The sequence below is a fragment of the Pelophylax lessonae genome, assembly GCF_965119305.1.
Source record: "Pelophylax lessonae genome assembly, chromosome: 2".
Taxonomy (NCBI): domain Eukaryota; kingdom Metazoa; phylum Chordata; class Amphibia; order Anura; family Ranidae; genus Pelophylax; species Pelophylax lessonae.
In genome coordinates, this window is record NC_138769.1 from 258299925 (window position 1) to 258325696 (window position 25772).

The following is a 25772-nucleotide window of genomic DNA, read 5'->3' on the forward strand; positions in this document are numbered from 1 at the left end:
TCTGCAGACCTCAGTGAGGAGAGGTCTAAGAGCTGATTGGAAGGAAGAGACAGCCCCCCCCCCCCCCCCTTTCACACAGCTTACAGGAACAGCTGAGGCTGATAATCTGCTGGATCCCTCCTCTGTCACCTTTTTTCTCTTGGTGTCAGAAAAACTTGTCAGAAGTGACTCATGCTAATAGCAGAGGCATGAAGCAGCAGACAGAAATGACATCCACTACCAATGCAAAAATGGACCGTTTGTCCAAAAATAGGGCATTCGTCCGTTCCAAAAAACGGACATTGACGGAAGCGGATGAAAAAGGGATGTTAACAGATGATCATCCGTTGATATGCTTTGTTCATATTTCATGTCTCACGTTGACAACTACTTTAAATAGTTAGGCAATCTGATAATGCCAGGTAACTGCAGATCCAGTCTCTTTGCTGGAGGTGCATGCACATAAATAGCTAGTGGTCCACAGCACTTCCCTTCATGCTGTTTTGCACACATGTGGATTTCTGGTAAAATTGGCAGGCTGCCCTATAATCTGTAGTATCCTCCCTGATCTGGAAGCTGCTGCTGCAACAGCCAAATAGCAGTGGTGAAATACACTGCTTCTTTATAATAAACAAAAATCTCAAAGGTATGGCAGCCATTTTATTTGTTGTGTCTGAGAGGGAATGGCGCATGATGGTCGTGTGGCTTTTTATAGGTTTAATTTTGTTACTTGGTGGTAAGATTTTGACATTTTGAAGCTAATTTAATACCTCACTATTAACTTACACAGCAGTACCAGTGTGTATTTATGTATTTTGTTATTTGGCTGAAGAGCTTATTTTAATTTTTTTTCGGGTTCCTTTTAAAGGGTAACTCCACTTTTGTGTGGAAAAAAAATAGCAAAAAAAGAAAAAACAATATAGCGTATACAATTTTGACACAAATCATATTGTAACTGAATGTTATTAAAAATGACCTTTCCTTTTCAATCTGCAGCTGTTGCAATTTTCTGAAAATGCAATGCAATATGGCTACCTGGAGCTATTCTGTACACAGAATGTGTACTGACCTCACCCCAGAAACATCATTTCCTGCATGTGTGATTGGCGCACCAATTTTCCCAGAATTCTGGCTAAGATACGAGTCAGATTTCTGGCATCCCCTGCAACAAAAATGTCATTTTTGGTGAGATACCCTGAATAGGAACACGTCTAAAGGGATGCAGGCCCAGCAGCTTTCCTCATTAGAGCTCTGCAGCTGCCACAGCTGATAAAAAGAGAAAAAGGTTCAGTACTGCCTAAAAGTGATGCACCTCCATCCCTATCTGAACATACCAACAAGAACAAGTTGCCCTGTGGGACTTTATATGAGGTGAACACATGAGTCGCTTGTAATAAAAGCTGCATATTTATTAAAAATATCACAATTGAACATCACTGTAATTGAAATATACATGGAGAATACATAAAATGCAAGAGTCATACAGTACGTGATAGACATACTGGCCAGTAAACAGCAATATGTTGCATAATAGGTAGAAGCATCGTTGGAACTCAATGCGTTTAATGGGTCGTATATGCCCATTCATCAGGAGTAGATGCATATATCTGAAAAACATGTATAAATGCGTGTGGTGTTAGTTGACAATTCACGGAGTGGTGACTGGTGAAGTATGGAAACGACAAGGAGCCCACATGGGGAGGAACCATACTTACACCGCAACTGAGCCATCTGTGCTAAAACAGTGCTCCCATGAGGCGACAGTAGAAAAGTCTGATTCGGAAGCTGAGGGTGCGGGACCAGACAATGCCCCACCGGGGAACAGGTAGAGGATGGGTGTCAAACATGTAGAGTGAAGGTCTTCCATATTAGCCAAATCTCAAAATAAAAAAGTATACATATGTAGCAATAAAAAACATATATAAAACTGTAATGAAAAAAGTAATGGCTGACATAAAAGTGTATCCATAAATGATCAAAATATGGACATGGATATGGAGACCATAAAAATTAAAAATAAAAAATGAAAGAAAAAAGAAGAGAACAGGGTGAAAAGGGATGAGGCCAGTGAAAAAGAGGTGCCTGAGAATGCAGAGGAGTAGGGGTGAATAAAATGAGAAGAATGATGATGGATTGGTGATGAAGTGTAACTAATTACAAAAAGCAAAGCAGTGATCAGGAATAGAGTGATATATAAAATATCAAGGGGTGACTGTAACCCACCTGTGGTAGAGTGGAATATCGTGTCCAGTATCCACCATGAGCATGAAAGCCAAAAGCTGCACACCCTGTTGAACATCCTCACCTCTTATACCCCGATGGGGCGCCATTGGTCCTGCCCAACACGCCATGACAGAAAATGGAGGCAGGCAAACACATGCCGAGCAGCGTGGGTATGCCACGTGGGGACACGGATGAGAACGCCGGTCTCCGGCCCCCTTGAAAGGTGGTAAACTGCAGAAACCACGTCATGACGCCGCATGTGCAAGGGTCCAGCGCATAACCCAGAATCATGGCGCCGATGCAAAGGTGACCCCACCCGGCATAGCAAGGAGGGGACAGCAGGGGAGAAGGAAACTCCCCTAATATTGCATCGCAGCTCCTAAATCGGACCGCAAACTGCCACCAGGGGGCGCACTGATAGCCAGGACAGATAATGCAAAAAAATGCCAAAATGAGACAAACCTGAAGAAAGTATATAAAAAGTCTGGATATTGATAAACTATGCAGCCAGAAATACTTCCATAGTTCACCAACCACCACTCCACATTTAGTGAAATAACACCACACGCATTTATACATGTTTTTCAGATATATGCATCTACTCCTGATGAATGGCCATAGACGATCCATGAAACGCGTTGAGTTCCAACGATGCTTCTACCTATTATGCAACATATTGCTTTTTACTGACCAGTATGTCTACCATGTACTGTATGACTCTTGCATTTTATGTATTCTCCATGTATATTTCAATTACAGTGATGTTCAATTGTGATATTTTTAATAAATATTCAGCTTTCATTACAAGTGACTCATGTGTTCACCTCATTTAAAGTCCCACAGGGCAACTTGTTTTTGTTGGTATGCCACAGCTGCACGTGCCACTCAAAGACTTTTGAGACTTGGTTAGTAATATAGCAGGGGGCCAAGTTGTGGATGGCTTTGTAAGTGGTTGTTAGTATTTTGAATTTAATTTGCTGGGTGAGCGGAAATCAGTGGAAGGAATGGCAGAGAGGAGTAGCAGACACTGAACAGTCGGTAAGATGGATGAGTCTGGCAGCAGCATTCATGATGGACTGAAGGAGGGATAGCCTATGTAAAGGTAATCCTGTGAGGAGGGAGATGCAGTAGTCGAGATGGGAGATGACCAGGGAGTGAACTAGGAGCTTTGTGGTGTAATTGGTTAGGAATTAGGCGTATTTTGGAGATGTTGCGGAGATTGAGTCGGCATGATTTGGTCAGTGAAAAAGTGTTGAATTCCACATATAAATTGATGACTGGAACAAGTGATAAATCCCACACCAAAGGTATAAGGATATGCTCACCAGATGGTATGGACCCAAAATACTGTACAGCAAATGGGTCATTCACGCTGTATGTGTAGATGTTCTCGGTACCGAATAGGTAGGAACCTCAGCAGCGTCACTGGATCACAGATGATAGTAAGTATCCTCCAGACTGCTCCAAACGAAAGTGCCTAGGAGTCCCCACTCATGGGATTATGTGGAGGGATAAACCAAAAAGACACCATAGCATAATACCGTATGGTCAATTTATTTGGAAGATAAAAGAAATACACTTACAATATGTCAGATGGTAAGAAGCATTCAGTAAAAATAGGCACTCATGATACTCCTAACGTGTTTCCTTAAAAATAACATCCTCAAAGGAATTAGCTAATTCCTTTGAGGATGTTATTTTTAAGGAAACGCGTTAGGAGTATCATGGTCCATACCATCTGGTGAGCATATCCTTATACCTTTGGTGTGGGATTTATCACTTGTTCCAGTCATCAATTTATATGTGGAATTCAACACTTTTTCAAATCACAATTTACACCTTATGAACTTATTGGACTATGGTTTTCCATTTTTTTGAACAATTTTCTTTGTTTGTTCATGCATAATTTTGTGCACATTTTATTTACACATTTAGCGCTGCACTATTTTTATATTATTCTGTTCACCATCACTGTCGGTTGGAGTGTCAGCAGCTTCCCATTGTGTTTATTATACAGATATGTTTTGTAGTTAGCACAGTTTTATTCACCATTTCCCTAATGATTTGGATAGTGATTGAATGTGGGGCCAAAAGGATAGTTCAGAGTCCAGGATTACACCTAGAACCTTGGCATATGGGAACAGGCTGGTGGTACTTATGAGTGTTTTTCGCAGTAGGAGGTGGTAAAGTCACTGTAGGCAGTGTGACAGGAGGTAAGGAAAAATGACTGGTTGTGTTCAGGATAGCAGGTATATTTGTCCCAGGTTTAAACAATATACAGACTGTTTTCTTTTTGTACTGTGTGATGAGCTTGCACTGAGGGGTTAATGAGCCATACTGAAGTAGGTCTGCATACTCTGAGGTCTAAAACCCCAGTCTGCTTAGGTAGGATGCTCCATCCTCGAACCAGATCTCTGTGCATGACAGACTTGGGAGCAGCAACTTGTCTGCGTGGGGAGATTAAGTCTTGTGTGACTAAGGACTATGGTTTGTTCTGTATGACAGTCAGGTGCCTGGGCAGCAGTAGGTTGCTCCAGGACAGCTAGTCAGTGTCTAGTGTTTGGAGTAAGCCACCCAGCGTGGCAAAAATGTATTTTCTGTTTCTGTTTTAGTTTGCTGTTTTTACACCTGTACATTGTAGGCATGGACTAATAATAAACCATACTCGTGTTTCACCAAGATCCTGCTGTGCCTTTTAACAGTGCTGCAGTCTCATCCAGGTAGTCACGCACAACCTACTACTGTGCTAATTCCTCACAGGGTAGTCGATTAATACTGGAAATCAGATGATTTTTGATGCACTTAAAATCAGCAGTATTAGCAGTGGTAAGGCAATTCCTCTTAAGCCAAAAGGCAGGTGTTAATGTACGTGCAATACTCCATTTAGGCTGACTGGTAACTTCAAGACCAGGAAATTTAAAATGGTGCTCAATGTTGAAATGTAAATGTAACTGCTACACCAGCCCGACCATACCTTTTCAATGAGTTGTGAGAGACTCGGTCACACTGAAAGATGCTGGAAAGCACTCTGAAGGTTACTAATATAGTACAAAAAGGAATGAGATTTGCCATAAAGCATTACCCAAAGATCACATCAGGATATGTTAACCACAATCAAAAGCTCACGCAGAGAGAGAGACTGCAAACACTAGATCAGAAATGAAACTGTGCCACAGCTGTGGACCTAAAGACTGTTTTGTAGCTGGCTCAGTTCATGGGGTCTGAAAAGTACCATGATGCAGAGAGCAGTGTCTCGAGGTTACAGACCAGGTCATCCACCACATACAGAGGCTTTTTTACACAGAGAGTGATCAGGAACTGAGATACATAAGAGGCGGCGCCATGGCTCTGCAACTGGTGGGATGCTTAGCAGTTAGCTGGCACAGTACACATGAGTCAAGAAACTGACAAAATGCAAGACTTGAAGATCATATTCTAGTCTATCTTTGCCCTGTCCATGGATCTACTTAAAAAGCGAGTCTTCAGAAACTGAGCCAAGGCCGTGGATCTGAAAAGCTCTGTGCCACAGTGAGAGTCCAGTGGCAGAAGGCCAAATTCAATGCAGGCCCCTCAATCTTTACAAACACTTTGGAGGGGAGGTTGGACCCCCCTTCCCACCCACCCATATACTGTATATGCTCCTACAAATTCAACAACACAATAAAAATGACAGGTTTATTTGCATTAAAAAAAGCATTTATTTAAAAAAGTTTCAATATGCTGCATATGTAATCAAATGACAAATGTGTCAGCTGCATCAAAGTTCCTTAAAATAAAAGCATAAAAATCAAAATGTAGTTTATAATATATGCAATGCAAAAACAGTTACATATTTTGCAAGAAAAATACACATATTGTCAGAACGAAGCATATATGGGGTCTATTTCTAAAACCTGCAAAATTGTATATTGTTGGCTTTCTGCACTTTGCCTTTGCTCATTTTACTATATTGTCTGGTTTCCTTCAAATTTTTACATTTGACTTTGCAATGGAACTATGGTGAAAGACAGACTTGAAAACAAACTGCAAGAAAAGTCAATTTACTACCTTACCTCTATTAAAAAATAGATTACCTCAGATTCAGGGTGGAGTAAATCATTGCCAAAATATTAGGTGACCAAACAAAGCAAACTCTGCCTCCAAAATAGATGTTGCTTAATTTCTTTCCTTGGTTGTTGAAATATGGTGATTGTGAGTGCAGACATTGCCCAGAGCAGCTTTAGGAAAACCAGTGAAAATTAATATTTTTCACAAAAAGAGTTTATGAATGTGGGTGTTTTATAAATAGACCCCTTTGCATTTGCAATCACAAGTATGTATAAAAGTAGAATTTTATGTCATATTTTGGTTTTCTTCATTTTCTTCCTACATTTTCTTCTTTTTTCTCAGCACTCAGTTTCTTCTTCTTAATTTCAATATCCAGCTTTATGTTCTCTATCTGGAGATAGAGGTACTGCACCTGCAGATACTTGATCCACTCATCTGGGGTCGATGTACACTTTCTAGCTTCTTCTTGCAGTTCCCAAATGTTATCACATATGGATGCTGTGAGAGGGGATATTGATTATTGCAATGCATACTACAAGATTTACCTCATCATTATAATTAGCTGAATTCATACGTTGAACCTCGGCTCCCAGGCTTTAACTTTAAAATTGTGTTTTGTTTCTTTCTGTACACATAGTTTGCTTTTTTTTATATGCAAAATGGAACTAGAACAGTAATATGCCATATCATGACATCTAAGATGACTTTTAAATTCAAATAATGTTTTTTAGAGCCGGTTCACACAACTCCGACTTGGGACACGACTTGTGTGCCCTCAAGTCGCCCCAAGTCTCTTGTCATCACAAATTCATTGTAAATGAATGAGAGCCGTCTTAATATGCACTACTGAAGTCGCTCCGACTTTAGAAAAGGTTCCTGTACTACTTCAAGGCGACCTCTATCCGACTTGTGCACATAGACTTCAATGGGAGTTTTCTAAGTCGGATCCTAATCTTATTTCAAGCGACTTGTTACCAGACTTTCCAGGAAGAAGAAAATTATTAGCCAGGCATTCCCCACAGAAAAAGTCGCCTATCATTTAAGTCTCTTCAAAGTAGTGCACAAGTCTCTTCCAAGTTGCTTACAAGTCTCTAAACAAGTCTCTTCAAAGTCACGCTAAAAAGTCGCTCCTTCATGGGGCGACTTTCTGGTCGCGGTAGTGTGAACCGGCTCTAAGAGCAATTGTTTTTTTGCTATTTAGGAAAAGTGTAAAGAATGTATCATGTGCAGAAATACATTTTAGCCCCATGCCATTATAAATGTATGGATGTAAACATATGTAAATACTTTTGCCTGCACTAAAATACTTACAGTGTACTGCATAGTATGTTCAATGTAACACCAATTTGGTTGGCAAAAGAAAAACCTCCTGATCAATTACATACAGGGCAAGGATTTTAGCAAACTCCATTGTACAGTCCTACCTGCAACTGACAAAAGCATCCCAGCTTTTATGCCTTTTTACACTTATCTGAACTACTGGAAAAGCAAGCATATGAATTCAGAGATGTCTCTGCATGTTAGGTTGCCATTTTTCATTTTCCATGACATGTTTGTCCTTTTGTACAATTGCTTTTAGATGTATTCTATAAAGAAATATATGGACAATGCGCTCCAGAGGGGAAGTTCTGCTTACAACAATGTGCTAATGTGTTAAGGACACAAAGTGAGGGGACATCTCCAAAGCAGGACACAAGCAGTGGGACATTTTATTTCTCACTCTATACACATGAAAGTCTTGGATGGAGTTCAACTTTCAGCTCTGGTAAGTCACTATCTATTTGCAATCACTAATTTCTGTATATTTATAGAATGCAAAAAAATCCTATCAATGCACCAAAGTAATAGTGAGAAGATTAATGAGTTGCTGTATTATGTCTTTAGCATAAACAAATTATAAAAAACAGAAAAACCAGTGAAGAAAACAAATTTGCTGTTATAGATATAATGACTGAAAAAAAAGGGCATTAAATATCTCCTGTGTTATTACTATGATTGTTATCGATTTTTCAAAATATCTAGGTCTCCTAAAACCATCAAGCAAAATATTCCAAATCATCATTGTGAAGTTCAAATCTCTGTGAGCAAGAAATGATGTTTGAAGGGAGGCAATTCCTTTCTCCTTTTCTCTATTACTGACTTATGCATTTTCAAACTAAGTAAGTTTACATCTCTGTGGGCAAGGAATGGTATTTCAAGGGAGACAACATTCTTTTCCAACAGACTAATACGTACATTTTCCACGGGTATGCACAAAAGGAACTGGTTTACTTTGTGCTCTGTTTAGAAGAGAAGTAGGGACAAAGCTCTTTTGGCCCTACTTCTTTTGGGGATCACAGGAGTCTACTTCCTTCTTTACTCCTGTAAAACACATGTCCAGACTCTGGAGAGATCCCAACTTTATTGTCAGGATTCACCCAGATGCCTGGACTGGCAGCTGGCTCAGCCTCTCAGTGAATCACTAAGTGCCGGAGCCAGCCACTTCTGCCCACACAACAGCCCAGTTCTCCAGTGAGCACTGGATGGACAGAGCAGAGAGCCAGTGACTGACAGTCACCGAGAACTGAGTTATCAGCGGTGTAGAGGCAGTGGGGGGGCAGATGCAGAATAGTATTGATGCTGCAGCCATTTAGGTATGTTTCTTTTTTTTTTTAAGTCCGAACTTCTCTTTTATTAAACATTCCAAAAGCAATTTTCAAAAGGGACTTCTTTTCAATGGAATTTAACACCAGTGTTGATCCTTAGAAAACATTTTTTATTTTATTTTATTAGATTACCTTAAACTTGCACACAATTTTTACATTTGCTCAACTTCTGAAACTGAGCAGTTTGCCCTGGTAACATGTACAATAAATACAAAGGGGAGGAATTTATTGGAACAGGACATAGAGCTTAAAGCGGACTGTCGTCCATCTGGTGCACTAGGCATGATTTTACTTCTCCCCCCTCTGCAATGTAAAAAAACGTGTTTTTCTTTTTATTTGAATATTTAGGTTCCCCCCCCCAGTCCCCTTACTAGCCTAGGTCAGAATGACATCTTCTGTGCTCTGAAGCCTCCTGGGTTATGTATGTCACATATCTCAGGATCCTTCAGACTTCAGTCATGCAGCTGGAGGTGGGTGGGCACAACGACATGCCATCCAGAGCCTAGGTTATCTGAACCAGGAAGAAGCACCTGCCACCTGGTGACATCAGCAACCAACACAGTGGCATGGGACCCAGTATGTGACAGCAGTGTAGTGGATCACAGCAGGACAACTGGATTTGCTGGCTGCATGAGTATGTCAATTCTGTATTATACCAGCAAAATAAAATGTAAGAAGGTAAAAAACCCAGGGGGTGGGGATAATTTGGTTCCTTTTTAAATGTGTATATAAAGCCAAAACCATATTATTTTGTTTTTAATAGAGTAGGAAATAGTTAGTTTATTCATAGTTTCCCAATTTGGTGAGATTTCCATTCAATTCATGTCCCGGAGACACAACAAAGTGAGAAGAAATTGTTATAAACTGAGGTGACAGTTATGACTGGAACAGGTGTCCTTAATAGAAGGCTTCATCTGTATTCCTCTTCTGGTGACACTTTCAGTCCCAGTGACAATGGTCACCAGGACTAAGAGAGAGGGTGAATCTCCCCATCAAACCTTGATAAAAGCTGACAGGGGTTCTAACTCCTTTTTTCTATTTAGAAATAACAAAACAGTTCTGGTCATAAATATGCAGCACTTTAAAGCAGAACTAAAAGACAAAAAGTTTTTCATTTTGGATTTTGCCATCTGTGTCCCATTGGAGAGATTTCCCTTCACTTCCTGTCCCATGGACAAAACAGAAAGTGACAGGAAATCCTTGGAAGGAAGTGAGGGAATCACTGGTTGGTGACAACCAAAAAGTTAGGATTTTCTTTCACGTTTAGTGAAACATGAAAATTAGAGAGGGTGAATATCCTTAACAGGGGCACAGACAGCAATAACAGGTCTGTGTCCCCATGAGGGAGTTTTTTTTTTTCTTCCTAAACAGGTGATGCTTGTCAGATGGAACAGAAAGTAGAGCAATCTACTCTCTCTTCCTGGATTCACAGGATACACTAAGGGTAGTGGGAGTCTTTGGTTCCTGTTGCTGTCAGCCATATCCTGTGAGGTGGGAGCGGGGGGAGTGCCCGATCAGTGCTTTGTGTGTCTATAGACACAGCCACTGCACAGGTGTCCCCATAGCAAACCGCTTGCTTTGGAGGCACTTGGAATAAGAAGCAGTGGACAGCACCAGCTGGGGAACACCAAAGAAGAGTTAAGGGACACTTCTGTTTAATATTGTTTCACAGAGCAGCTAAGTATAACATCTCCTATTTTAATAAAAAAAATGTTTTTTATATCACTTAAATGAATGTACAACATAAGGACCGGCCTATTTCTGACACTTGTTGTTTACAAGTAAAAACATTTTTTTTTTGCTAGAAAATTACTTATAACCTCCAAACATTATATTTTAATTTTTTTTTATTTTTTAGCAGAGACCCTAGAGAATAAAATGGAAATCACTCCAATATTTTTTACCTCACCGTATTTGCGCAGCAGTCTTACAAACACAATTTTTATTGGAAAAATTGTGCTCGTGGAATGGCGACAAACATTGATACCAGAAAATCTCCATAGGCGACACTTTAAAAATTTCTACAGGTTACCAGTTTAGAGTTACAGAGGGGGTCCAGAGCTAGAAGTATTGCTCTCGCTCTAACCATCGCAGGGATACCTCACACGTGTGGTTTGAACACCGTTTACTTATGTGGGCGCGACTTCTGTATGCGTTCGCTTCTGAGCGCGAGCCAACAGGGACGGGGCACTTACATTTTTTTTTTTCCTATTCGTTTTTTATTTTCACACTGTCCCTTAAAAAAAAAAAAATTTTGATCACTTTAATTTATATTAGAAAGAATGTAAACATCCCTTATAATAGAAATAGGCAGGACAGGTCCTCTTTATTGTGAGATCTGGGGTCAAAAAGAGCTCAGATCTCACATCTAAACTAAAAAACAAAACAAAAAAAAAGAGGAAGCGATGTATGACGTCGCTCCAGTCCTCCAAGGCCATAGAGTCAAGTGGGGGCTATCTTGTAGGGAAAATGACGGTGGGATGGGGGGCAACTCTCCCGCTGCGCATAAAGGTAATCCCGCAGTGAATCCACCACTGGGACCACCTTTATGTTAAAGCGAATCGCCCGCCATTTAACAAAATACTGGGGTTTTGGCAGCTATCTTCTGCCATGACCCCGGTATTTAACATCAAAGTACCGATGTATATAAACAATGGATGGTCCAGAAGTGGTTAAAATGCAAACCTGAGGAAACCAATGCCAGTGGCTGCATTTTTCACATTTTTCTTTTCAGTGTATACACTTGGTAAAAAAATGTGCAAATACAAGCAATTTTCTGCAACATACAAGAAATCATTTTGGGCAAAAGTCCTTGATGCAAAGCTCTGTAGGAATGAAGGCAGCAAAAAAATGTTCTTTGAATCAGAAAAAGGAAACTGTGGCAGGTGTGGGTGCTTCTATCAATCTTAGATTCATTGACCTGCTGTACATTTTATTTTTATGTAAGGAATATTTTTCATAAATGGATAGTGCACATGCTCATAGATAATTATTATTACTTTTATCAATTCTGTATTCTAAATATCAGAGGATATTATTGATACAGTAGCTGGGGTTTGTTATTAAAAGTGTGGCGTGGACATTAACTTTTCCAAGCAAGCTTATGATTTTAAAGTGGAACCTTTGTCAGAAAATAAAGTCCTGATAGATCACTTCAGACTGGCCCATTTTGCAGCTATAGCTACAGTCAGATCCATAAATATTGGGACATCAACGCAATTCTAATCTTTTTGGCTCTATACACCACCACAATGGATTTGAAATGAAACAAACAAGATGTGATTTAACTGCAGACTTCCAGCTTTAATTTGGAGGTTATTTACATCCAAATCAGGTGAAAGGTACAGGAATTACAAGAGCTTGTATATGTGCCTCCCACTTTTTAAAGGGACCAAATGTAATTGGACAATTGGCTGCTCAGCTGTTCCATGGCCAGGTGTGTGTTATTCCCTCATTATCCCATTTACAAAGAGCAGATAAAAGGTCCAGAGTTCATTTCAAGTGTGCTATTTGCATTTGGAATCTTTTGCTGTCAACTCTCAATATGAGATCCAAAGAGCTGTCACTATCAGTGAAGCAAGCCATCATTAGGCTGAAAAAACAAAACAAACCCATCAGAGAGATAGCAAAAACATTAGGTGTGGCCAAATCAACTGTTTGGAACATCCTTAAAAAGAAAGAACGCATCGGTGAGCTCAGCAACACCAAAAGACCCGGAAGACCACGGAAAACAACTGTGGGGGATGGCCGAAGAATTCTTTCCCTGGTGAAGAAAACACCCTTCACAACAGTTGGCTAGATCAAGAACACTTTCCAGGAGGTAGGTGTATGTGTGTCAAAGTCAACAATTAAGAGAAGACTTTACCAGAGTGAATACAGAGGGTTCACCACAAGATGTAAACCATTGGTGAGCCTCAAAAACAGGAAGGCCAGATTAGAGTTTGCCAAAAAAAGCCTTCACAGTTCTGGAACAACATCCTATGGACAGATGAGACCAAGATCAACTTTTACCAGAGTGACGGGAAGAGAAGAGTATGGAGAAGGAAAGGACTTGCTCATGATCCAAAGCATACCACCTCATCAGTGAAGCATGGTGGTGGTAGTGTCATGGCGTGGGCATGTATGGCTGCCAATGGAACTGGTTATCTTGTATTTATTGTTGATGTGACTGCTGACAAAAGCAGCAGGATGAATTCTGAAGTGTTTTTGGCAATATTATCTGCTCATATTCAGCCAAATGCTTCAGAACTCATTGGACGGCGCTTCACAGTGTAGATGGACAATGACCCGAAGTATACTGCGAAAGCAACCAAAGAGTTTTTTAAGGGAAAGAAGTGGAATGTTATGCAATGGTTAAGTCAATCATCTGACCTGAATCTGATTGAGCATGCATTTCCCTTGCTGAAGACAAAACTGAAGGGAAAATACCCCAAGAACAAGCAGGAACTGAAGACAGTTGCAGTAAAGGCCTGGCAGAGTATCTCCAGGGATGAAACCCAGCGTCTGGTGATGTCTATGCATTCCAGACTTCAGGCTGTAATTGACTGCAAAGGATTTGCAACCAAACATTAAAAAGTGAAAGTTTGATTTTTGATTGTTAATCTGTCCCATTATTTTTGGTCCCTTTAAAAAGTGGGAGGCACATATACAAACTGTTGTAATTCCTACACTGTTCCCCTGATTTGTATGTAAATACCTTCAAATTAAAGCTGAAAGTCTGCAGTTAAAGCACATCTTCAAATCCATTGTGGTGGTGTATAGAGCCAAAAAGATTAGAATTGTGTCGATGTCCCAATATTTATGGACCCGACTGTATGTAAAACATTAAAAAAATAAGTGCCTACACTATTTAATATCCAGTAACACACTGTTTCACCCAGCTCTGCACATGTTCAATTGCTCTTTATTCTCAGCACTGTGCCTAAAATCAGAGCCACTAGAGGCTGATCAGTTGACAGCTTTAAGATTTATTGTTGCTGAAGGGTGAAGAAAGTAACAGGAATGACAGACTATGCAGAGGGAACACATATTAGTGAGGGAGAAAAGAAAAGCAGGAGATGTGACAGGACAAACTCTGCTGCCAGGGTGAAACAACTGTTAAACCTACAAGGATACTGCCTTATCTTATTTCCCTGATTTTCTCTCCTTTTTCTCTCATATGCACCCTGTGAACTTCAAAAATGTAACGCTTCTGTCAGCTTTCCTCTTTATCTAAAACAGGACATACAATCAAGGCTGGAAATGTATACATATTTTAATTGAAGAAAGTAACATTTCATTTTTAAGACCAAGTAGAGGGGGAGAGATTCCAATAAGGAAGTGACTGCTCTTGGCTTCAACAAAATGGCGACCTTCAGCAAGAAGAAATAGGAGCAATGCTGTAGGCAATTTACAGCACACACTAATTTTGGTAGCAGAATTATTCATGTGGAATGTACTGTATATTCTTTCGTTAAATAACATTCATTGTTATTAAACTGTTATGGGTAAAGTTCCACTTTAAAGCCAGGAGTTTTCCAGCATGATGCAAGCTTTCAGCAGCAAACATTACAGTTTTTTGTACCAAACTCTTTTAACCACTTCAGGAAAGCCCACTGTGTATTTACATAGGTACTAGCTGCCATAACCCTGATAGTTTTTTACACAGCAGGCGATCCGGAATATGATAAAAGTGGTTCCCGGAGGGGGATTTGCCACGGGATCACTTTTATGGGCAGCAGGATAGGTTCCCCCCCCCCTCCCACCACTTCCCAGGCATTTTCCCTGCTAACCGGAGCCGTCGGAGCAACTAAAATGATCGGATGCACAGATGGGCAGGAAGTCAAGTAAGGTCAAGATGGGCCCCACTCGACTCTATGCCCCTGGGAGGACCGAAGCAACGTGAAATGTCACTTGCACCCAACAACCTTAAAGGGCCGATTTTTTTTTTTTTGCTTTTAAGCGTAAATGAGAGATCTGATGTCTTTTTGACCCAAGATCTCTCATTAAAGAGGACCAGTCAAGCTTGTTTATAATGTAAACATCCCTTGTAACAGAAATGAAAGGGATCTAAAAAAAAGTTTTTAAAGGGACAGTGTAAGAAAAAAAAATGTAAAGCTCCCTGTCCCTCCGAGCTCGCGCGCAAAAGCGAACTCATACGCAAGTTGTGTCCACATATGTAAACAGTGTTCACACCACACATGTGAGGTATCCTCACGATTGTTAGAGTGAGAGCAATAATTATAACACAAGACCTCCTCTTTAACTCTAAACAGGTAAACTTTAAACCTTTTTAAACAATAGCCTATGGAGATTTTTAAGTATCGTAGTTTGTCGCCATTCCATGAGTGTGCACAATTTTGAAGTATGACATGTTAGGTATCAATTTACTTGGTGTAACATCATCTTTCACATTATACAAAAAAAGTGGGCTAACTTTATTGTTTTCTTTTTTTTTTTATTAAAATAAATGTATTTTTTCCAAAATATGGTGTGAAATAAAGTATTGCAATGATCTCCATTTTATACTCTAGAATCTCTGCTAAAAATATATATTGTTTGCGGGTTCTAAGTAATTTTCTAGCAAAAAATACTGATTTTAACTTCCATTTATTACCAAAAGTGATTCTTTATAGTGGAGCTCCAGCTTAACCCCAACTACTCTTAAAGGAGAAGAATGGAGTTTTTTTTCCCCCCAATCATACTTACCTAGGAGGATGCAGCATTGGTCCAATGCTGCATCTGTTCCCCGCCGGCTATAACAAAGAGAACCGAGCAATCAAACACTGCCAATAGCTGGGATATCATGGGTCCCTGAGCAGGGACAGTCACCAGCTTCCTGAGCAGAGATCTTGGTGACTGTTAGTCACCGCTCTCTGCCCTCCCCCTTGCTTACTGGAGCGTTGGGCAGTGGAGGGGGCGGGAGCAGCTGGCTCAGGCTCTCAGCGGCTAGCTGAAAGGCTGAACCAGGTGCCCGCCCAAGCATGTGAGTGGAGCCTGCCTTCATTGTCATGATCGTGCCCAAGCCTGGACTGGCTCTGTGAATTCAGCCAACAGCGGGCTTCAGCCGGCTGTATGCTAAAAACAGCAGAAGGATCTGCACTCCTGGGATCCATTGGAGAAGTACAGCCAAACAAGCTTTGGCTGTACTACTCCTTGAAATCTTTTCTCTCCCTCCTAGCACCTATCCTAACTAACCTGTTTAAGAAAGATGCTTACCTATTTTCAGGTCTTGTCATGTGATCGTGAAGCAGCCAGCATTACTTCAGGGGAGAGGAGACTGCAGCGACAACGGATGGGCCTTTGAAGCCAATGGGTGGCATCATTGCTTCAGGCTTTACTAGCTGTTGTCGGAGCACTCTTCCCTCTCCCCAGCAGCACGGCTAGCTGACACAGGGGAGATTATGTGACCTGACTGAAGTGGCCTGCAAATATACATCTTTCTTATACAGGTTAGTAAACATAGGTGTTAAGAGAGGGGGATGGACAGTCTTAAGAGTAGTTAGAATTAGGCTGGAATTCCACTTTAATTATACTAAAGCTGATTCTTTATTTCATTTTGAATGGAGTAGGAGCTGGTTAAAACCTCTGTCAGGCCATCTGCTTCCCATTCTTGAGGTTTCCCTTTCCGTTCTGTCATGTAAACACAAGAAGTGGGCGAAACCTTTCTAAATTGAGGGAAATACCCCATAAAGCCCCTTTTATACAGGCGGACCGTTGGTCCGTTTTTCATCCATATGTTGACAGGTGGAAAACAGACATCAAAGTATCTCTATGGAAAAATTATTGTAAACAGATGATCATCGATTTACAATCCTTTACATTCTCATCCGTCAAAAAATCTGTTTTTTGAAACGTATCAAAGCCCTATTTTTGTTCCGGTAAAAAAACGCAACGCACGAAAAACGGCTCTAAACTGACAAACGGTCTATTTTTGCATCCGTTTTTTTGCATTTGCAGTAGATGTAAAAAACTGATGAGAAACTCAGGAAAAACTGTGAGCAAATGATGAAAAACTGATGTAAACTTCGCCCATTGTTTGTTTGAAAAAAAACTGACTGAACTGATGAAATGAACAGTCTGCATGTGTGAAAGGGGCCTAAGATAGCTGTCACTAGACCATTTCCCATTGGAAGAATTGCCTTCTTTTCCTGTTCTGCTGACAACACATCATTTTGGGTTTTCCTCTTTTAGTCCCACTATCAGTGGTCACCCAGGCTAATAGGGTAAATCTCTCTAGCAGGAACACAGACAGCAATAAATAATTAGCAAAGATTCTAACCCTTTACTACTCTATCCAAAAACCTTTGGCTTTAGTTACGCTTAAATTATATCTTTTAATATATGTATTAGGATTTCTTCACACCGGCGATTACCTTGCACAAATGAATTTGCTGATTTTTGTCGCTGGAATCTGGTGTATGCAGGTAATCACTTGTATGAAGGAGGCCTAAGTGAAAAGATATTTTAATTTTCTTTTATTATCTAAACCTGTATTGCTACTTTACCTTTACACACTGGGGGTGTCCCACTCCAAGTTCCATCAGCTTGACAGCTCCTGTAGCTCCTTCTTGAAATCATTGTATATCTGGAATATTTGTATTATAATTATTCATTCAACTGTGATAACAAACCGTTTTAATAACATACATTAGTTTGCCATAACCAATTTTGAGCTTTATTCGGAGTCTAGAGCTTGCAAACTTTTGGCACATTGAGGCTAGGTAATAGGTTTTCAAAATATTAAATTAGATACTGCCCATTGAAGTTACAACATATTTGGCCATGGATCTCATAATCTTAAGACCACATTGGTTGTTCCTTAACAAGCTGTTCTAAATCAGCACAAACGCTGTACCCAAAATAACTGAAGCAACATTGAGTTGATCGGATTGACAATTACATTTTTACTACTTTATGCATTGACTACTTAAAGGCCCTTTAGGGAAACTGGGTAAAATGTTAGAGACAGTACACTTTTTCTATTTGTTATTTAAAGAGGAAGTAAAGCTTCCTCTGTACCTTGTACCTATAGCTAAGCCTATGATGAGGCTTAGCTATAGGTACTGTAAATATTTCCTAAACATGGACAGTTTAGGAGATATTTACTTTGCATGCATCCAGTAACATCACTGGCGCATGCACTCTGAAGGAACGGCCGCCTGTGCCATTCCTTCAGAGCCCTGTGCCGTGAACGGTGGGAGTGACATCATTGGGTCTCTAGGAAGACTGGTGAACATGTCGGCCTGTGTCAGCGGTGAGCAGGCAGCGCTGAGGGGGCTTCGTTCTAAGGCAAGTATTTCATAATACAATGCATACTAGCTCATTATGCTTTTGTCTTTCAGGTTTTTATTTATTTTTTGGGGAGGTTTATAACCTCTTTAATATATATTATTGTTATATGCAAAAAAAGAAAGAAAACAACAAGCAACAACAAAATTAAAGACTGTAAGGTAAACAAATTGTGTACTGGCTCTAAATTTTTCAAGTTGATATTTTCCCTTTGTGTAAAATAACACCTAAAAAGCCATTTTTATCCCTTAAAACCACCTAAAGCACCATAATCTCATCTTCCCCATTGATCTGTTAGGTGATTATACAGCAAAGAAAAATTTGACTACTTCACTCATTCCCTGTACTAAGTAATTATCATGCTGTCAGGAGCATGTGTGTTCCTACTTCGCCATAACTGCTGGTTTCAGCATCCAGTCTCTGGGAGGCGACCAAACCTGATATAAGCCAGCCAAGCTTGCAGTCTCATGCTTGTGATAGAGTGTGTAACACCTGATCAAGCTGCCTGTTTGTCTGCCCTGCTCTGTTAGATCATATTTCCTTGTGTATGACCTTGGATCATATAATCTGACTATTCTCTGAACCCTGCCTTTTACCTGGACTGTCATTTAACCACTTTGCCTGTCTGGTAATCGCAAGTACCTGTTTTCCTTGCTCAGTTCACGCAGTGCCTGGCCACCACGAATAGCATTGCGTATAAGTCCTGGTGGCAATCAAGTACTGGTAGACCTGCTTGCCTTATGGTAAAGGGGGCTGCTATAGGTGAAGAACACAGTAGCCAGTTATAGTGTCTGACCACCTGCCTTTGGGGTAAGCGTGACACATGCTATAGAACCCTATTCATTCACTCTTTTCATTGGAGTTATTTATTTATATCTACTTCAGTCATATAACTGTGATTAGTTTGCCTACCTAAATAATTTTTATTTATATACAGTATCTCACATTTTTGTAAATATTTTATTATATCTTTTAATGTGACAACACTGAAGAAATGGCACTTTGCTACAATGTAAAGTAGTACGTGTACAGCTTGTATAATATTTGCTGTCCCCTCAAAATAACTCAACACACAGCTATTAATGTCTAAACCGCTGGCAACAAAAGTGAGTACACCCCATGTACACAAGTGAACATGTCCAAATTGGACCCAATTAGCCACCCCCCCAGTGTCATGTGACTCATTAGTGTTACAAGGTCTCAGGTGTAAATGGGGAGCAGGTGTGTAAAATTTGCAGTTATCGCTCTTACTCTCTCATACTGGTCACTGGAAGTTCAACATGGCACCTCATGGCAAAGAACTCTCTGAAGATCTGAAAAAAATAATTGTTGCTCTACATAAAGATGGTCTAGACTATGAGAAGATTGCCAAGACCCTGAAAATGAGCTGCAGCATGGTGGCCAAGACCATACAGCGCTTTTAACAGGACAGGTTCCATTTAGAACAGGCTTTGCCATGGTCGACCAAAGAAGTTGAGTGCACATGCTCAGCGTCATATCCAGAGGTTGTCTTTGGGAAATAGGCGTATGAGTGCTGCCAGCATTGCTACAGAGGTTGAAGGGGTGGGGGGTCAGCCTGTCAGTGCTCAAACCATACGCAGCACACTGCATCAAATTGGTCTGCATGGCTGTCATCCCAGAAGGAAGACCTCTTCTAAAGATGATGCACAAGAAAGCCTGAAAACAGTTTGCTGAAGAAAAGAAGACTAAGGACATTGATTACTGGAACCATGTTCTGTGGTCTGAGGAGACCAATATAAACGTATTTGGTTCAGATGGTGTCAAGCGTGTGTAACAGCCACTAGGTGAGGAGTACAAAGACAAGTGTGTCTTGCCTACAGTCAAGCATGGTGGTGGGAGTGTCATGGTCTGGGGCTGTATGAGTGCTGCCGGCACTGGGGAGCTACAGTTCATTGAGGGAACCATGAATGCCAACATGTACTGTGACATATTGAAGCAGAGCATGATCCCCTCCCTTTGGAGACTGGGCCGCAGGGCAGTATTCCAACATAACAACCCCAAACACACCTCCAAGACGACCACGTGATGGACTGGCCAAGCAAGTCTGCAGACCTAAACCCTATTGAGCATCTGTGGGGCATCCTCAAATGGAAGGTGGAAGAGCGCAAGGTCTCTAATATCCACCAGCTCCGTGATGTCATCATAGAAGAGTGGAAGAGGACTCCAGTGGCAGCCTGTGAAGCTCTGGTGAACTCCATGCCCAAGAGGGTTAAGGCAGTGCTGGAAAATAATGGTGGCCACACAAAATATTTACACTTTGGGCCCAATTTGGACATTTCCACTTAGGGGTGTACTCACTTTTGTTGCCAGCAGTTTAGACATTAATGGCTGTGTGTTGAGTTATTTTGAGGGGGACAGCAAATTTACACTGTTATACAAGCTGTACACTCACTACTTTACATTGTAGCAAAGTGTAATTTCTTCAGTGTTGTCACATGAAAAGATATAATAAAATATTTATAAAAATGTGAGGGGTGTACTTACTTTTGGGAGATACTGTATATCAAAAAAATTAAAGGAACACTTTAAAAACACACTAGATCTCAATGGGGGGAAATTATTATGCTGGATATATATACTGATATGGACTGGATAATGTGTTAGGAATGAAAGGATGCCACATCGTTTGATGGAAATGAAAATGATCAACCTACATAGGGCTGAATTCAAAGAATTCAAAGTGAAAAAATGATGCAGCAGGCTAGTCCATTTAGTTGAAATTTCATTGCAGAAACTCAAAATGGTACTCAGTAGTTTGTATGGCCCCCATATGCTTGTATACATGCCTGACAACACATGCTCCTAATGAGACGATGGATGGTGCCCTGGGGTATTTGCTCTCAGATCTGGACCAGGGCATCACTGAGCTCCTGAACAAACTGAAGTGCAACCTGGTGGCGTCATATGGATCTAAACATAATGTCTCAGAGGTGTTCAATTGGATTTAAGTCAGGCGAGCAAGGGAGCCATTCAATGGTATCATTTCCTTCATCCTCCAGGAACCGGCCACATACTCTCGCCACATGTTGTCGTGCACCAGGTGGAACCCAGGACTCACTGCGCCAGTGTAGGGTCTGACAATGGGTCCAAGGATTTCATCCAGATACCTAATGGCAGTCAGGGTGCCATTGTCTAGCCTGTAGAGATCTGTGTGTCCCTCCATGGATATGCCTACCTAGACTATCACTGACCCACTACCAAACTCATCATGCTGAACGATATTACAGGCAGCATAACGTTCTTGATGGCTTCTCCAGACCCTTTCATGTCTGTCATATGTGCTCAGGGTGAACCTGCTCTCATCTGTGAAAAGCACAGTGTGCCAGTGGCGTACCTGCCAATTCTGGTGTTCAATGGCAAATGCCAATCGAGCTCCACAGTGCTGGGCAGTGAACACAGGACCCACTAAATGATGTTGGATCCTCAGGCCACCCTCATGAAGTCTGTTTTTTTGGTCAGAGACATTCACACCAGTGGCCTGCTGGAGGTAATTTTGTAGGGCTCTGGCAGTGCTCATCCTGTTCCTCCTTGCACGAAGGAGCAGATACTGGTCCTGCTGATGGGTTAAAGACCTTCTACGGCCTGTCTCGTGGAATCTCCTCCATGCTCTTGAGATTGTGTTGGGAGACACAGCAAACCTTCTGGCAATGGCACATATTGATGTGCCATTATGAAGGAGTTGGACTGCCTGTACAACCTCCTATAGGGTCCAGGTATCACCTCATGCTACCAGTAGTGACACTGACCCAAGCCAAATGAAAAACTAGTGAAAAACAGTCAGAAAAGAGGAGTAGGGAAAAAAATATCAGTGGCCTTCACCTGTAAAACCATTCCAGTTTTGGAGGTCGTCTTGTGTCCCATCTAGTGCACCTGTTAGTTTAATTAACACTAAAGCAGCTGAAAGTGATTAACAACCCTCTCTGTTACTTAACTGACTAGATCAATATCGCAGGAGTTTGATTGACTTGATGCTACACTATAGTTACCTAGTTACATAGTTTGTGAGGTTGAAAAAAGACATCAGTCCATCCAGTTAAACCTATGATGTGTGTGTGTGCTTGCTGTTAACCGTACATTGTATACCCCTGTATGTTGTGGTTCAAAAGTGTTCCTGTAATTTTTTGGCGATATATATCCACCTACCAACCGCCCGCCGTCGGTACTTTGATGCTAAATACTGGGGTTATACCCGGGCAGATAGCTGCCATAACCCCAGTGTGACGGAATCCGGACACCAACGACTGGGTATCTCCGCCAGTAACCTGCTTCCTAAGCTCTGGAACACGGGATCCGTGATTCTGGCTATAGTTACCCCAAGAACTAGACAGTACAAGTTTTGGAGTGAAACCAGAATGGACTGTTTATTAAAACCAACTCACAGACTTTTATACATTGGAGAAGTATGTCATTGGCCAGTCAAATATTTACACAAAATATCACACAATAGCTACGATAACGAGGTAGGGCTGACCATGATATCATTAACATACCAATTAACTGAGCACTTAAATCAGCCTAGGCGGAATGCACAGAATGCTAGCAGGCAAACAATAGATGACACAAACACCTGAACATTCAGGAATCTCATTCAAGGCCAGACACACCGGCATCGAGATCCCAAAGAACAATAGACAGCATTAAAGTGTAACACACCCCCCCCCAGCAAGAGTCTGATTAGTGCAGAGCTGGCCTGACTAGGGTTTTTGGTCACCCTGTGCCCCTTATAGACACAGGGTGATTTACACATAAGAGGGACTGGGGATGCTGGACAAGGGGTCTCCCAACCTCCCTAAAGCAATTGGGGTTCCACAAGCCCCCCAACCAAAGTGTCTCACGTCACATATCTCCCCTTTCGGCAGGAGACTAACACAGAAGGAGACCCCAAACGGGTTGACTTTGAAGTTAGTCCGTAGTTCCAGTCCCCCAATGTCTGCAACCACACAGTACCCCAAACAAATTGTCCGGAACAGATCGTTACTCACCCAGCCAACCTCTGCCTCTCTTGTAGAACAAAACCCCTGCTGGGGAGAAGTGTGGACTGGTCCTTCTCCCTGGAGTCCATTTAGCCGCTGGAGAGAAGACAGGGTGACTGGGATCACTCCATCATGCTGTTGGGGATCTGGGCCGACTGCCCAGCATCCCTGGGGTATGCAGGTGGAGACTGTAGTCTCATATACTTTTTCTGTATGAAAATCCACCAGTGATTGCACAACAAGGCTGACATCCTCCTGTCCCAATGCCAGACCTTTTCTGGGGTTGTGTAAGTGGGAACCAAAGTCTCATCCACTACCACAGGGAATCCATCTTCTGTTAGTTGGGGGCAGAGGCCAGCAGCGCTCTGCTCTGTTGCCAGCCCTTCTGCTGGGTTGGGGTTGGCGAATACTACCCCCAGAACCTGGTTGGGGGTCTGCTGTAGAGAGGAGGGATCACTTACCTCCTCCTCCTTGTATTCCTGCGGGGTAGGTGGGGGATCTGGACCGGCCATCCACCATCCCTGTAGGTCTGGTGCAGAGACCGCGGTCCCATCTCCACCTGCCATCGGTGGGTCTTCACAGTACCCCCAGTCTGTACTGTCTCTCCAACCAAGGAGAGACTGTTGTGGGCAGAGGCCAGTAGCGTTCTGCCCAGCTTCCAGCTTTTCCACTGGGAAGTAAATTGAAACATCGGTGACCTTGCACACATCCTTCAGGGCCACCGATTGTTGTATGCAGGGGTCCACAGCGCCATGCTCTGAAGTGAGCTGTTCTGCAGGAGTCTCACCGGGTTGTTCCTCCTCAATAGAAAAGTCTATTAAATCCCCAGTCTCTGGTGGTGTCTGGGGATCGAGGTTCACCATCTCCTTTCTGTGGAATCCAGAAGATGTTACTGGTGCTGGGCAGAGGCTAGCAGAGCTCTGCCCTGTTGTCAGCACTTTAGCTTTGGGAACAGCAATCTCCGGAGTTTCCACTGCCGACTCATAGGCATGCTGCTGAACGTGTCCTAGCAGTTTCCTGTATGCCCTTTCCAGATGCTGTTCTTTCCTTACCAAGTGTTCTAGATCAGGTTCAAGCTCTGAGACCCCTGTGAGACGGAGCATAGCCTCTCTGTATTCTTGCAGGTTCTCAAGGGTAGGTTCCCCTTCATCCCCAAACACAAAGACATCTGTAAGGCTCTCCCACAGCAATCCAGGGCCACCAAAGTCATATCCCTCCGGAGAGCATTCTGATGTCTCTCCTAAATATTTCTGCTCTGCGTGCCATTGCAGAGCCCGATACTGATTGTCCAGCTCTATCTCCTGCTGGACCAGCCTGTCCAACTCGGATACCCATTGCTCCTGGGGCCGCTCTCCCAGGAATGCCATCCGCAACTTCCGTTGATCACTGGCCTGTTCCCCTGGGGTTGGAAAGCACTTTCCCTGGTATATACCAGCAAGCTGGAGGGCTCCAAGCCAGAGCCCCACCCGAATCTGCTGCCTGAGCTCCAGGTATTGATCCGCAGAGACCGTCCTGGGGAATACTGAAAGGGCGATCCGCAGCACCCCCTCAAACTCTGATGCCAGGTCCATATCTCCGTTGGGTTGACCAAAGTCTGCTATCCCTATCTTGGATCCCGGTGGAGGTTTGGATGTCCCAGACTGCAGGAAGCGTCCCACCGCTTGCCACCAATGTGACGGAATCCGGACACCAACGACTGGGTATCTCCGCCAGTAACCTGCTTCCTAAGCTCTGGAACACGGGATCCGTGATTCTGGCTATAGTTACCCCAAGAACTAGACAGTACAAGTTTTGGAGTGAAACCAGAATGGACTGTTTATTAAAACCAACTCACAGACTTTTATACATTGGAGAAGTATGTCATTGGCCAGTCAAATATTTACACAAAATATCACACAATAGCTACGATAACGAGGTAGGGCTGACCATGATATCATTAACATACCAATTAACTGAGCACTTAAATCAGCCTAGGCGGAATGCACAGAATGCTAGCAGGCAAACAATAGATGACACAAACACCTGAACATTCAGGAATCTCATTCAAGGCCAGACACACCGGCATCGAGATCCCAAAGAACAATAGACAGCATTAAAGTGTAACACACCCCCCCCAGCAAGAGTCTGATTAGTGCAGAGCTGGCCTGACTAGGGTTTTTGGTCACCCTGTGCCCCTTATAGACACAGGGTGATTTACACATAAGAGGGACTGGGGATGCTGGACAAGGGGTCTCCCAACCTCCCTAAAGCAATTGGGGTTCCACAAGCCCCCCAACCAAAGTGTCTCACGTCACACCCAGTATTTTTCAAAACGATAGGCGGTCCTCTTTCAGATAAGGGTGGTGCCAGCAGCGGATTCGCCGCGGGATCTCCCTTACGGTGCGGCGGAAGAGGTGTACCCCCTCCCACCGCGTCCTGGTAGTTTTCCCCGCTTACCGGACCTGCCGGCAGCGGGGACAACGATCCGGTCCTCTCTCCTCACAGACAGGAAGTCGAATGAAGGCTAGATGGCCCCCACTCGACTCTATGGTCTTGGAGGACCAGAGGGACGTCAAACGCCGTCTCCTAGCAACCGGCTTAAAGAGACAATTTTTTTTCAGCTATTTTTCTTTTT

At 42.3% G+C, this 25772-nt stretch overlaps 1 protein-coding gene across 1 annotated transcript in view; it reads right to left on the reverse strand.

The window, feature by feature from the left end:
- Positions 1–6494: 6494 nt before the first annotated feature.
- LOC309546075 (C4b-binding protein alpha chain-like) overlaps positions 6495–25772 on the reverse strand; it is a 290333-nt gene continuing 271055 nt past the window's right edge. Inside the window, exons 22-23 of the mRNA XM_082245585.1 lie at positions 17381–17460; positions 6495–6747 (exon numbers count right to left, since the gene is read on the reverse strand). Coding sequence (XP_082101711.1) covers positions 6557–6747; positions 17381–17460 — 271 coding nt within the window. The 3' untranslated portion in view covers positions 6495–6556. The remainder of the gene's footprint in view (positions 6748–17380; positions 17461–25772) is intronic.